The sequence below is a fragment of the Stegostoma tigrinum genome, chromosome 1 (genome assembly GCF_030684315.1).
Source record: "Stegostoma tigrinum isolate sSteTig4 chromosome 1, sSteTig4.hap1, whole genome shotgun sequence".
NCBI classification, from domain to species: Eukaryota; Metazoa; Chordata; class Chondrichthyes; order Orectolobiformes; family Stegostomatidae; genus Stegostoma; species Stegostoma tigrinum.
This window is the reverse complement of record NC_081354.1, coordinates 82,677,863-82,693,107: the sequence shown is the minus strand read 5'-3', so window position 1 is coordinate 82,693,107 and position 15,245 is coordinate 82,677,863. Positions and strand designations below refer to the sequence as shown.

The following is a 15,245-nucleotide window of genomic DNA, read 5'->3' as shown; positions in this document are numbered from 1 at the left end:
CCAGTATTTCTCAAGCTCCTTGATGTAACACTCAGTAGAACGCAACCTAGATGTCAAGGGCATTCACTCTCACCTCTATCAGCTACCAGGTTTAACTCTTAGGTGAACCCAACCCTTTGTGCCAGTTCTGAATGCAGTGCTGGCCATGGAGTAGCATTGCAGCAGTGTATTTTCCAGTCGGCATGGAGGGCCTTTCAGTAAGTTTGTGTAGTTTCATGCCTGCGGTCGGATCTGCTCACTCAGGTGTTCTGTTTCATCGCAGTTTTGCAGCTGATTTTCTGCTTTACTTTCCTCTACATATGCCAAATGCTTGTTTCATCCATTGAGTCATTCTCCCAGGTAAAAATTGCTTGCTTACCAACCTGACTAATCCTTTTGATCTCTTAAAGGACAGAGCTCTGAATTCTTGTGACACCTCGTGAGCCCTTTTTAAATATAGTAATTCATAGCTGTGATGACAGCAGTCTGCATTTGCATGACAAAAAGCTGACATTTTATGATATTAGTCTGATTTGCCAATGCACCATCCAGACATTGAGTGCCTTCTGCTAATGCTACAGTACAAGTTGAGACATTGTCCATCAGACATTGCATCATGTTGGGCCCACTAATGTGCTCTGCGTACATTCATGAAAGGATGTGCTTTAAGCTTTGTACACAGCTGACACAGAATGTACCATATTTCTTGATGTTGCCTGCTAGCAAACCCGAATACAGATTAATACACCAAGAATTACTTATTAATCATCCTTTTTAGTTCACCCAGTGAAATGCTTATCCAGTGCAGTAGAACGCGCATGTGACCTTGCCCTCTGGTAAGCTAGAATGGATATAGCACAGAAAGAAGCCATTCGCCCAAGTATGCTGTGCCAGTTTTCTGCAACAGAAACCCACTTAGTCCCACTTCCTTTTCCTTTCCTTGTAGCCCTGCATATTTTTTCTTTTATATTAATCACCCAATTCACTTTGAAAGCAACAATTGAAATTGCCTCCACCCTTCACTTAGGCATTGTATTGTTGATTCTAAACACACTTGTAAGAAGTTCTTCATTGTGATGCTTCTTCTGCTATTCACCTTAATGTGGCATCCCTTGCTACTGGGAAGGCTTTCCTACCTACTCTCCCTGTATCCTGTTCTGGCTCATCACCATTTTTATGTGGTGTTTCACCATGTGCAGATCCAGGTTCTATGCTACTATTATGACCGTGAATGTTATGTTATTGAGGAATATCGTTAACTTTTTGAAAAGTATTTTGAATTCCAGTTTATTAACTGAATGAAGTTACACCACACCATTTCACTTTCTAAACAAAAAGATTAATAATTTGCTTTTAACTTCTTCGATTTGTAGAACCCACAAATAATTGTATTCTTGAAATTTGGTCTGCTGTTTTGAGTCAATTGGCTTGACAAGCTGACTAAGAGCCTTAATTGACAGCCAAGTCAGTGAGCAGCTGCTTCCACACAAAATAGACGTTACCACCTTTCTAATTTTGGATGTAGCTTGAGTTATTTAGGATCAAGAGAAGACAAGGCTAGGCAATGTAGGGAGATAGTAGGAACTGCTGATGCTGGAGAATCTGAGATAACAAGGTGTAGAGTGGATGAACACAGTAGGCCAAGCAGCGTCAGAGGAGAAGTTAAGCTAACGTTTTCGGTCTGGACCTTTCTTCAGAAATGGACCATCTTTGGACCGTGACAGGAAACCAGAGCACCTGAAAGAAACCCACACAGACACAGGGAGAAAGTGCAAACTCCACATAGACAGTTACCTGAGGGTAGAATCAAACCCACATCCATGACACTGTAAGGCAGCGGTGCTAACCACTGAGCCACCATGCTGCAAATAGGATTAAGGAGAATCCAAAGGGTTTCTACAAGTACTTTAAGGACAAAAGAGTAACTGGAGAGAGAAAAGGGCTTCTTAAATATCAGCAAAACTGGATATGTGTGGAACTGCAGGAGATGGGTGAGATACTAAACGAGAATTTTGCATCAGTGCTTACTGTGGAGAACGATGTGGAAGCTAGAAAACTTGGGGAAATAAAAGCAATATCTTCAAAAATGTGCATATTACAGAGAATGAGTTGCTGGATATCTTAAAATGGATTATTAAAGTTTCCAGAACAAGTAACAGGACAGAGAGTATGGAAAGAGTCAGAAGTCTAAGTTCAGGCATATCAGACAAGGGAACAATGATGAGAATGGGGACAATCAACTGAGGTTTTGCACATAAATGTGCACAATATACTCAACAAGATAAATGAGCTTGTAGTGTTGATTGAAATTGGCAGGGACGATATTGTGGGTATTATCGAGATGTGGCTACAAGGGGTTTGGGGTTGGTAGCTAAATATCAAAGGACACACAGATGGGCAGAGGGGGAAGGGTTGCCTCTGTATTAAAAAAAATGAAATTAACTTGATAGCAAGAAGTGATACAGAGTCAGAAGGCATAGAATCTGTGAGGGTGGATTTGAGGAATCACAAGAGGGGAAAAAAACCTTGATGAGAGATATGTACAACCCCCCTCCTAGCAGTAGTCAGGATGTGGGGCAGAATTCATATCAGGATATAGAAAAGACATGTATAAAAGGCATTATTGCAATGATCATGGATACTTAAATATGCATACAGACAGGAAAAATCGGGATTCTAAGAAAAGGAATTAGAGATATCTACAAGATGTTTTTTAGGAGCAGCTTATGGAAGGGCCCACTAGGAAAAAGGTAATTCTGGATTTGGTAATGTGTAATGAGGAAGACTTGATGAAGGGCCTGAAGGTGAAGAAACCCCTGGGCAGAGACCAAATATGATAGCATTCATTCTATAATTTGTAGTTTGTGATGGAGAAAGTGGAATCAAATGTAACAGTATTACAATTGTGTAAAGGTAACTATAATGACATGATGGAGGAGGTAGCTAGAGTTGGTTAGAAGGGGAGCCTAGTAGGGAAGATGGAGGAGCAACAATGGCAGGAGCTTCTGGGGAGTAATTCAGGGAGGTAATAATGACTTGGGAAATTCATCCCAAATAAGACGGAACATATGCAGGGGAGGGTGGAGTAACATGATTGACAAGGGAAAACGGTGACAGCATAAAAGCAAAAGGCAAAGCATACAAGGTGGTAAAGATTAGAAATCCAGAGGATTCTGAACACTTTAAAAAACCAGCAGAGGATAGCTTAAAAAAAACAATGGTGGGGTGCGGTCTGGGGGAGGGAGAGAAGATGAAATATGAGGGTAAGCTAGCTAGTAAAATGAAAACAGATTGCAAGAGTGTTTTTTTGGTATCTAAGAGGTAACCGTGGACATTGGACTGCTGGAAAATGAGGTTGGGTGGTAGTAAATAGGAACAAAGAAATGGCAGAGTTGGTACTTTGCATCAGAGGTGAGCAGAATGACCATCACTAAGGAGAAGGTGCTGAGGAAGCTGGAAGGTCTAAAGGTGGATACATTACCTGGACTAGATGGACTACACCCTAACATTCTGATGGAGATGGCTGAGGAGATTATGGAAGCATTTGTGGTGAATTTTTTGGAATCACTGGAGCCAGGGAGAATCCCGGAAGACTGGAAAATGGCTAACTTAACACCTCTTTAAGAAGGGAGGGAAGCGGAAAATAGGACAAGTTTCAAGATGGCGCCAACACCGGGTGACTCTTTGTGAGCTCTCCATAGCAGATCTTATTCTCACGTCTCTTACAACCATGCTGCACTTTTAAACCTCAATTTATGCTTCAGTCTATCTAAACACCCAGTGATCTAACTGTCCGTGTATCTTATGACCTGCCTGTGCTGCACGCAAAACAAAACGTTTCACTGTACTTAGGTATTTATGACAACAATAAATCAAATAAAATCAAATTATAGGCTGGTTAGCTTGAGCTCGGTTGTTAGAAAGATTTAGAGTCCATTATTAAGGATGAAATTTCGGAGTACTCGAAAGTACATTGTAAAATAGAGCTGAGTTAGCACAACTTAGTAAGGTGAGGCTATTCCTGACAAATCTATTTGTGTTTTTTTGAGCTGATAAATTGCAGTTAAGGCCTTTGAAATGGTGCCACACAGGAGACTGCTAAACAAGATAAAAGCCCATGGTGTTAGGGGCAAGATACTGGCATGGATAGAGAATTGGCTGACTGGCAGAAGGTACAGACTGGGGATAATGGTGTCATTTTCAGGATTGCAGCCAGTGACTAGTGGAATTCCGCAGGGGTCCCTGTTAGGGCCACAATTATTCACATTTTACTTTAATGATCTGGACAATGAACAAGGGCATTGTTGCTTCATTTGCAGGTGACGTAAAGATAGGTGGAGGTTCAGGCAGTGTTGAGGAAACAGGGAGGCAAAAGGACTTGGATAGACGAGGAGAGTGAGCGAATAAGTGACTGACGAAATACAATGTAGGAAAATGTGAGGTTATGTACTTTGATCGGCAGAATAGAGGCATAGACTATCTTCTAAATGGGAAAAGGCTTTGGAAATCAAAAGCACATAGGGACTTAAAAGTCCTTGTTTAGGATTTGCTCAAGGTTAACATGCCAGTTCAGTTGGCAGTTAGGAAGTTAGTATGTTAGTATTAATTTTGAAAGAGTTTGAATACAAGAGCAGAGATGTACTGCAGAGGCTGGATAAGGCTTTGGTCAGAGCAGATTTGAAATATTGTGAGCAGTTTTGGGCCCTGAATGTAAGGAAGGATGCATTAGTCTTGCAGCTGTGTCCAGATGAGGCTCAAAAGAATGATCCCGGGAATTAAGGATTCGTCATATGAGGACCGGTTGAGGATTCCGGTTCTGTACTCAGTGGCATTTAGAAGGATTTGGGTGGATCTCATTGAAATTTACAGAATACTGAGATGCCTGGATACAATGGATATAGAGAAGGTGTTTCCATTAATAGGAGAGACCAGGACTTGAGGGCACAGCCTCAAAGTGAAGGGAGAACCCTTTTGAACTGAGAAGAGGAGAAATTTCTTCAGGCAGTGGGTGGTTAATCTGTGGAACTCATTGCCACAGAAGACGGTTCTAGCCAAGCCATTGGGTGTATTTAAGACAGAGACAGGTAGGTTCTTGATTGGTAAGGGGATCAGGGTTATGTGGACAAGGCAAGAGAGTGGGATTTAGCCATGATCGAATGGTAAAGCAGACTCGGTGGGCTGAATGGCCTAAATTTGTTTCTATATCTTATGATCTTATAAAGTATATCGTTGATTTGCTTGATGGTCGAGACAGAGAATATTTTAGATAGCTGATTGAATTTGATGTTGGTAGGTCAACAGTATCAGAGGATGTATCCGAAGCAATTGCATCACCTTCAAATCCTTCTCAAGTGCAGTGGTGATGTTGGGTGATTTGAGAATTGTTAATATTACGACTTTGATCAAAAACATGTTTAAAGCTGACCCCAGCAACCTCTGGACTGTCAGAGTAACTAAGTGATGGTTAATCTTTTAGAATGATAATCCACCAAAATTACTCATCACATAACACAAGAAGAACTATAGATGCTGGAAATCTGAAAAATAAACAGACATGCTGGAAATACCAGCAGTTGTGGCAGCAGCTACAAAGGGAGAAAGTACTATCTCAAGTTCTGATGAAAAGTCATTGACCTGAAACATTAACTCGCCTTTTTCTCCATAGATGCTGGTAGTTGTGCTCAATATTTTCAATAATATCTGTGAAAATGAATGGTCACTTGGATGAATATGCATTAATTAGCGAAAAACAACAGGGATTAATGAAGATAATAAAATGTGAGGCTGGATGAACACAGCAGGCCAAGCAGCATCTCAGGAGCACAAGATGCTGCTTGGCCTGCTGTGTTCATCCAGCCTCACATTTTATTATCTTGGAATCTCCAGCATCTGCAGTTCCCATTATCTCTGAGGGATTAATGAAAGCAAATTGTGTTCCTTCAAGGTCGTATCATAATCATTGCTTTTCTTGTTCATTTATTGATTTTTCTAGTCTTTAATCCATATTCAAAATTTCTAGATGGTACAAAACTTGCGAGTATTGAGAACTGTGAGGCAGATATTGATAGACCTCTGAAGGGCATAGATTGATGTATGAACATGCGGCAGATGAAATTAATTGCAGAAGAGCTTAAAGTGATGCACTTTAGTGGGAAGATTGAGGAGATGTAAAGGTACATTTTTAAAGGGCATGTGGAAGTAGAAATCAATTGTAGTCTGTGTGCAGAGATATTTGAAGGTGGCAGAGCAGGTTTAAAAAATATATAATTATAAATCATACAGGATCTTCAATTTAAGCTATAGAATTCAAAGCACAAAACTTATAATAAAGTTGTATGAAGTACTAGTTTGGCCTCAACTGAAGTATTGTATCTACATTATCTCACAATACTGTGGATGTGAAACATTAGAGAGGGTGAAGAAAGGATTTACAAGAATGGTTCAAGAGATGAGAGACCACAGCTACCTGGAGAGATTTTGGAATCTGCTGTTGTTCTTGGAGAAGAAAAAGTTGAAGGAAATTTGATAGATGTTTAAAGTCATGAGAGGGGGCTTTACATAATTATGAGAGAGCAACTATTCCCATTTGCAGGGAATTCGAGAACCAGAAGATACCAATCTAAGATAATCAACATGAGGGAAAACCTTTTCATGTTGTAAAAACGATTTTTGAAAGTATGGCAGAAGCAGATTCAATTGTGAATTTGAAGAGAATTGAGTAAGCAACTGAAGATGGAGATCTGCAGGGCTCTGGGGAAAGAATGGAGAATGGGACCAGCAAAGTTGCTCTGACAGAGAGTTGGCATTGACATGAAGGGCGAAGTGGCCTCATTCTGTACTATAATCAACTACGGTTCTGTTACACTTTTGGAGTGGTGCTGCACTAAGATTTCCACAACTATGTCCAATGAGTGATTGCTGAAACAGCTATAAATTATAGCATATCTAAGAGGTAATTCTTGCATTGATTTAATTTTCACATATATCATTGACGTACCAGAACAATAATATGCTGCCTAATAGTACCTCCTCCTTTATACAGAATAGATGTATTATTTTGAAATTAACAACATCATTTTACAAAATCTTTCAACCAAAGCAGCATGATCCTGAATGTACATAATTTATTTTTTTTCTATTTTAGAGTTGATCATTGAGATAATAAAGCAGAACTATGGACAAGTACTACATCAATATCAAGAGGTAATTGTTAGCTGGTCAGATCACCATGAATTACAATGTCTGATCATGTTGTTCAAATAATGCTAGTTAGTGCATATTCTTCAGACATAAGTCTTCTCTTAAATTAAATGTAGTATTTTTGGTACTTGAACAGCTCTGCAAATTTGCTTAAAAATTAGCAAATACTGGTGGAAATAGAAGTATTTTAGGGAGAGAAACAGAATAATAAAATTCTAGTTTGAAGACTTCTGATTATAACTGGGAAAGTTAGTGACTGAATGCATTTTAAGCAAGTGAAAGGGGGAGGATGGGAGACAAAATAACAAAATAGAAGGTTGACAATCCTATACAAAAAATGTTGATAAGACAAAATGAAAAAGATTGGTAATGGGACAAAACACAAAGGATGTATCTAGAGGAGGTGTGAATGGCTGAATAGCTACCTTTGAAACTAAAAATCAAAGGAAAATGGAGAAGCACATCGGAGATAATAAAAAGGACTCGTAGTAGAAAAGGTAACAAAATAGGGATTACAGTTATGATTTAATATTGTTAAAAGATGGTTTTGAGCCCAGATGCTGTAAAATGCCCAGTTAAAAAAGGTGTTATTCCTCAAACTTGATTTGAGTGCCATTGTACCATTACATGAAGCTGAAACCTGAAAACTAGAGTGAGAAGATTGTGAAGAATTAAAATAACAGGTAACTGGGAAATCAAGGAACACTTGTAGACTGGATGGAAATGTTCTGTAACACAATGAACTAATTGGGACATAGGAATGTAGCAGAAACCACAAAGCAAGCAGTGAATACAGTATACTAAATTGAAAGAAATGTAATAAGCCACTGCTTCATTTGGGAGTAGAACGTTGGACATTGGACACTGAGAATGGAGGTGATAAAAGAATAGGTGTGCACCCCCTATATTTGCATGGGAAGATGCCATGGTTTATTAGGTGCGATGGAGGTCTAGACCAGGATATTGCAGAAGGATGGTCCCTTTTGGAATGCTGTAAGTGGAAAGGAAGATGTGTTTGGTGATGGCATCCCTGCATAAGTGATGGTCATGACACAGATGTTGAAGGTGAGGATAAAAGCAGCATTATCATACTTCTGGAAAGGAGAAGAAGTGCTGAGAGCAGAAGTACAAAATGAAGTAGCCAGGAACCTTGTTGATCACCTATGAATGTGTGGGAGGAAGGGTGATTCCTCAATTGAAAGAAAAGTAAGCAGTGGCATGGAAAGTGCATTGTCAGAGCAGTTGTGACAGAGAGACAGAGTGCCAGTGAAAATGAAATGGACCCCATCCAAGAAGAAGTGTGTGAAGAAATGTAGTGAAGGAAGATGTGGGAGTCAGTGGGCCTATAGTGAATATTGATGGCCAATCCCCAGAAATGAAGAGAGAAAAGTTGAAGAAAGGGAAGGCTGAAACTGGGGTGAACTACACAACGGTAAAAGAAGAATTCACATTCAGGCCAAAGCTTGTGAAAGTTGTAGAGAAGTATCAGTTTTGTGATGCACTAGCTTAAAGATTATGTTTGCTACAAATTTTAAATAGCCTTCCGATTCTTTTTAATTAATTAATTAACCTGCATTTTGAGCTGAATTTATTTGTGTGATTATTTTATTACAGCTCCATTTCAAATATTCATGATGATTTGCTGATTTGTTTTTATTTTTCATGCATCATTACATTTGTTTGTATGCATCTGCTTTGGCTGTCCAGCCAGAAAAGGTTGTTCTGACTCTACAGGTACATATATGCCTTCTCAAATCTTTTGGTAGGATGATCCTTCACATTTTTGATAAGACTTTTAACATCAAAGTGCTGTGATGCAAAACTGTTGGTTTAAAAATAAATGACATACTATTGATCAAAGTATTCTGCTGTAAGTTAATTTATTAATCTTTTAGGCCAATATACTAGCAGAACTAGAGCTCATTTATGTCAACCATTGTTATTCACGATGTACTGTGCAAGAGAGTAGGCCACTTACCTGATTTGAGGTGACTTATAACATTGTTGTGAATTAGGTGGAAAATAAGGAAGCGTTGCAAGCCTGAGCTCTCCAAAATACTTGGAGTTTTTCTATCATAATCTTGTTTGGCCTTGTTGTTCCCTTTCTTGTTCAAGTGACTTAATTGTATTCACCAGATCCCAAAAAGACTTTGCCCACATTTGTAGATCTGTTTTATTGAGAAAAGATGCTTTTTTTAAATGTAAGCACAGCTGGACACTAAAAGTGAAAACTAATAGGGGTCTGTGTGATAACAAGGTGTGGAGCTGGATTAACACAGCAGGCCAAGCAGCATTTTAGGAGCAGGAAAGCTGACGTTTCGGGCTCTGGCAAGATTTTTGGCAGAATCAGAAGAGAAGCATGGTGAGGTTGATTTCAATATTAGGAGATTTTCGCTCCATGTTTTTCGCTTTTCAAGCAGTAAAAACCCTGTTAACACGCAACCTGCCTCATTAACATTCAGCCCCTTTTCTTACTAAATGTGCACATTGTCAAGCATATTTGACATGGAAGCTAGGGGGGTACCTGGTGAAATCAGCTCGCTCCTTGTTCCAAGCAATCTCCATGTTGGACACTGTGCACAGATATGTCAGGGCATGAATGCTCCACATCCACAGATATTGGCATGAAATAATTGCCAGTTTCCTACATATGGCACAGTTTCAATCCACTTACAGGATACGTCTGCACTTTTTAGAACATAGAACATTACAGCCCTTTGGCCCTCGATGTTGTGCCGATCTGAAGCCCATCTAACTTACATTATTCCATGTACATCCATATGCTTGTCCAAAAACCTAAGGTGCGCTTGAATGCTGCACCTGTACTGCAACTCCAACTATCATTGAAATAATGCTGCAAGGACACTGTGTACTCATAGCCATGCACCCAGCTCATGGGCAGGACCAGGATGCATCTTAGGCTCTTCACTTGCTTTCATAGTGCTCACTAACTCTAAGCCTTACTTGACAGTCACAGCATTCCTTCCTTGGCATTACCCTGACTTACCTTTTTGTGCTTGTCCTCCCAGCCAGTGTTAGCAGTCTCATAATATTTCTGTCTTGTCTTGCCTTGCCTTTTAGTGCAGGCACAAGGTAGAAAGCTTGTCATAGTTGCCAACAGACCTCAACAAAGCCAAGAGGGTTCTTTCTCAGGAAGCCCCAGTACAGTGAGCCACGAGAGCCTTCGATACCAGACTAGGGGATTGGATACGATTAGTCAATCAATTGGGATGGTCAGAATTAGGAGCCGGAGCTGAATGTTGAACAACCAAATGTTGAGCAGCTGACCTTTAATCTTTCTGCACAATTGGGGTCTGCTTTTCTCCTGAAACAAGAGAGTGGTAGCTATTATGGAATGAAAGAGGTTGGCATAGCTGTTCCAGTTGGTGCACGTGGGAAGGTACCCTGTGAGAGTGAGTAGGCAGTGCTGAGTGTGTGCAGGATTATTGGTGTAGGGGGTTGGGTTGGTGACAGTGAGCAAGGAGATATTGCAGGCAATAATGAGAATGATAGAGATTGAGCATTGGTGGGAGGTGGCTATGGTAACAGTGACAGAGTGAGTATGAGGCATCGGAAAGAAAATGGTGGCACTTATGCTGGTGGATTTGAGAAGATCATTGATCTTCCTAAGTTGCTGTGCATTCCTCCAGATGCCTGGGATGTGTAGCAACCTCAGATCAGGCTGGCATGGTCTAGTGTTGTGGCCTCTACTGCTCATCCTATGGGAAAAGGAAGTTCTGCGTCTGCACTGCCCCATCCAGCAGGACCTCCAGAACCATGCCGCAAAATTGAGTGCTGATTTCGCCCTTGTCTGCTATGTCTGGGGCAAGTGCCAGGAATTGTATAGGTCAGCTCTGGACTGACAGTGTTTGTTCGGGTACACAACAGGCTTTTAAAGATGGTGCAAACACAAGGGATACCAATGAATTCTGGGAAATCCACTGAGTGGTGAGTTGTTCCAGGGACCGTATGTGATAATACATGTTAGAATCTGACGTGGGGGTGTGCCATAAAGAATTAGCCATATAATCAGATGAGTTTAGTAAGATATAATGAGAAAGCATGCTAGGTTTCACAGAGATCTCCAAAAAACTCAATGCAACTCAGGTTTAGCCAAAAAAGTAAGAATCAGCACTAATTCATTTGTACTTCAACATATCTTTGCTTTTGTTAATTTTTGTTTTTCTTTTGAGATGTTATGCATAATTTCTGAAACCAAATTGAATACTGAATTAATCATTTGGAAGGAGTATAGCTTGTTTTATCCAAATGGCATCTTTGATTACAGGGTTAAATGAGCAGAACAGGAGTTTAAGACTTATTTACACTGCCTTGAATTTAGAAGGTCGAGGGAGCGATCCAGTCTGTGTTTAAAAGTAAAAACATGTTTGAGAAGGTAGGTGCAGTGAAATGGAACATAAGAATGTAGGAAGAGGATCAGGAATAGACTCTTTGGCTCCTCAAGTCTGCTGCATTATTCATACCTCTTGACTCACTTATAAAGTTCAGATTTGAAAACATTCAAGGATCTGACCTCCTCTGCTATTTGAGAAAGAAAATTCCAAAGACTAATGATCCATTGAGGGAAGAAATTCTTATTTATCTCTCTACTAGATGGGACGCCCTTTAAATTGAAACTTTGCCCAAGTTCTTGATTCCCCCGAGGGAACCATCCTTTCAGTGTCAATCTGAGAAGTCTCCTCAGAACTTATGTGCTGAATCTTTAAGTTTTGTTTTGGCTAAATCTGAGTCACATCCTGTTTTTTGGAGGGTTTACCACTGTGAAGCCAAGTGAGTGCTCTCACCCTACCTTACCAAACGCACATCATTCGCTCCCTACTACATCACTGCTCTGTCTCTATGTTTGATTTTCAACTCCAACTTACCATGCATCTTTCCAACAACAGCCAAACTTTACTGGCATCTCTTTGCCACGCCATTTTTAAAAACCTGCTGTGCACCTGAACCAGTACATAACTCTGGAGCTGCCTTGCCATTAGCCACAAACATGGTTGACAAGGAGAAACCGATACTCTGCTATGTAGGCTGAGACCTGGAGGTCTTGCTGAATGATGCAGTTGTAGGACTTTCTCCACCTCAGGACCAGCGGTAGTGGCTGTGACAGTAGACAATGTCAGCCTGCTCTGAGGAAGCCACCCGAGTTAAATTGTCTCAGCCACCTGGAAGAATGCTTAGCATTCCAGGAAGAAAGTCTGTGACCTTCCCCACTCTTTCAGGGTAAGGACCACCACCTTCTCTCTAATACCTCACACTCACTCATTTTCTACTACTGCATCTATTTTGCACCAAGGCTTATGCACCACCATTCTCACTATTGCCTGGAACATCTTCCTCACTTGCTGTTACCTATCCCAACTCCAATACCACTAACCGTGCATGCCCTCTTCACTGCCTATTTACTTGCTCCCTGTCCTTCAGCTCCTCACCTCTTCTGAGGAGAGGAACCTGACTGTGACCATCTGAAGCCGGGCCTGAACTGGTGTCAGAGGATGACAGACCACCTGAGCGAAGGGAATCCTCCTTGACTGAGGCCTGTTGACAACCATGGTAAATTTCTTGGTTTTACTCAGTGCCAAACAGCAAAGTAAGACACCAGAAATATGAATTTGGTATCTCTGGATGAGAGGGCAAAGTGCAAAAGGCAATGCAAGGCTTGAGCATTCAGATGGGCCCAGAGTGAGTGAATACTATGACAAGAAGCAAAGAGCCCAAATATGCAGCCTGGTGCAGCCCATTAGCTGGTTGTGTATCTCAGAACACTGTGTCCTTGGCAATACAATACAATGGTAGTGCAAATTGCAATTTGCACTTGAAGTGCAGAAGTGAGGTATAGGTGAATTGGAGATACACTGTGAGGTTTCTTGGAGGATGATACATATTGGATGTCAATGTCCATCGTGTGGCCAGTGCCCATGGAGTGTGCCGTGATTTGTTGGTACCCAATCTCTAGCGTGGAGGCTGTTTGGATAAGCAGCAAGTCCAATTTGCTATTTGCTTGCTGTGATTTTGATGCCAAGTTTTCCCATCGACTAACGCAGCTGGCAAGTTTGGTAATATGGGAGTCTGAATATTAGTGGGGCAAGTTGTGGTATTAGCAAGCAGAAATTTTCAACTGGTATCTCACCATTGTCTAGCAAGAATCTTGCCATGCCTCTTGTGAGAAGCCGGAAAGATGGAACGAGATGATCTCAGTGTTGCCATGGGCCTCTTTTTACTCATCACCTAATTCTGTCACACATCTCACCATAGCCCAAACCACTCAGACCCCTATAAACTTGCAGTAAGACTATGTTCCATTCTGAATTTCAGTAAGTACAGAGTTAAACTGCTCAATCTTTCCTCATGTGCAATTCTTTTATCCCATGAATTAGCCTAGTGAATTTTCATTGAACTGCTTAGGGGCGGCACGGTGGCTCAGTGGTTAGCACTGCAGCCTCACAGCACCAGGGACCCGGGTTCACCTCCAGCCTCGGGCGACTGTCTGTGTGGAGTTTGCACGTTCTCCCTGTGTCTGCGTGGGTTTCCTCCCACAATCCAAAGATGTCTGGGCTAGGTGGATCGGCCATGCTAAATTGCCCATTGTGTCCAGGGGTGTGTGGGTTACAGGGGAATGGGTCTGGGTGGGATGCTTCAAGGGGCGGTGTGGCTTTGTTGGGCTGTTGAGCCTGTTTCCACACTGTAGGGAATCTAATCTTGCTTCCAATGTAAGTACTTCCCTCCTGAAGGAAACCCTAGCTGCATACAGTACTCCAGGTGTGGGCTGACCAATACCCTGTGCAGTTGTAACAAAATCTGTCTAATTTCACGACCTTTTCCAGTTATATTCGATGCCAATGTTCCATTTTCCTATATAATTACTTGGCATATCTGAACATTAACTTCTGTGATTCATATGTGAGGCCATGTAGATTGTTCTGTATCATGGTATTCAACAGTCTGTCACATTTAAAAAATATTCTGCTTTTCAATTCTTTCTTCTAAAGTGGACAACATCACATTATACTCCATTTGCCAAAATTTTACAACTCACATAAGTCGTCTATATCCATTTGTAGACACCTTAAAGGCCTAGATGTTCTGAGGATAGGAGATTGCCACTCCCCTCCTACTTTTGCTGTTCAGAAAGAGTCTGTCAGGCAAATCTGATCATGGCTCCTGCAGAGATGCAGCATGTGCCTTAAATCTAGCAGATTTTTCTTGGAGCAGCATAGTCAGAGGAAGTCAATTTAAGTTTTTGTTGGCTACATTAAACTTTGTCCCTTCATCTGACTCATTACCATGCATTATAAATAGTTGAACCGTCAGCACTGATCCATGGTTCTACCTAACTGGTTTCAAGATAACCCATTTCTTCCTGTCAATTATTTCCTTTGTTGGGGATTCCTGAACAAGACTGCATCATTTTATAATTACAACATAATGAAGAAACATTTTTTCATACAAATGGAGTGCGATAACTTATTGCCATAGAATGTTATTGCTTTTGGGAGAAAAATAAAATCTTTAGTTGCTTGCTTCGTCCTCATATGAATTGGAACAGAGGCAGAGAAGTCGAATCAAATGACCGTTCAATGTAGTACCATAGAATGGCAGAACAGGTTTAAGGGATTAGAATCCTTGTTCCTATTCCTATGCTTATGTCAAATAAAATTGAATAACTGCTTTTCTTCAAGCATAATTGGCAGTCTGCAATTGTTGCATGTGCAATATAAAATATTACCTGACTCTTGATTTTATGTTTTTCGTAAAACATTTGTTAAATTTTGGGGAATTGTATCAAAATATGACTAAATATTAAATATTTTCCTTTTTGTAACAGATAATTTACTATGAGATTGGTTTCATCATCTGTGCGATTATGGGAATTGTGTTTATTCTTCTCATGCCTCTTTTGGGCCTATGTTTCTGCATGTGTCGTTGCTGTGACAACTGTGGAGGGGAGCTGCATCAACGACAGAAGAAAAATGCAGATTGTCGAAGAAGCTGCTTTGCAACAACCCTGTTTTTTGTTACCATAATTATAACGTAAGTTCGAACAGAAGCAC

General features: G+C 40.7%; 1 protein-coding gene across 18 annotated transcripts in view; it reads left to right on the top strand.

Annotated features, from left to right (window-relative positions):
* The window catches only part of LOC125458783 (prominin-1-A-like), a 240,952-nt gene that overhangs the window by 64,609 nt on the left and 161,098 nt on the right, over positions 1-15,245 (top strand). For 14 of the 18 annotated variants that reach the window (XR_009445857.1, XR_009445860.1, XM_059646712.1 and 11 more), the window contains 3 exons: positions 7,124-7,182; positions 8,887-8,913; positions 15,020-15,225. Coding sequence is in view for 16 of the 18 variants with exons in the window: in XM_059646712.1 (XP_059502695.1) it covers positions 7,124-7,182; positions 8,887-8,913; positions 15,020-15,225 (292 nt within the window). In the remaining 2 variants the exon portion in view is untranslated. The remainder of the gene's footprint in view (positions 1-7,123; positions 7,183-8,886; positions 8,914-15,019; positions 15,226-15,245) is intronic. The other 4 variants (XM_059646704.1, XM_059646726.1, XM_059646708.1 and 1 more) reach the window with 1 other exon arrangement.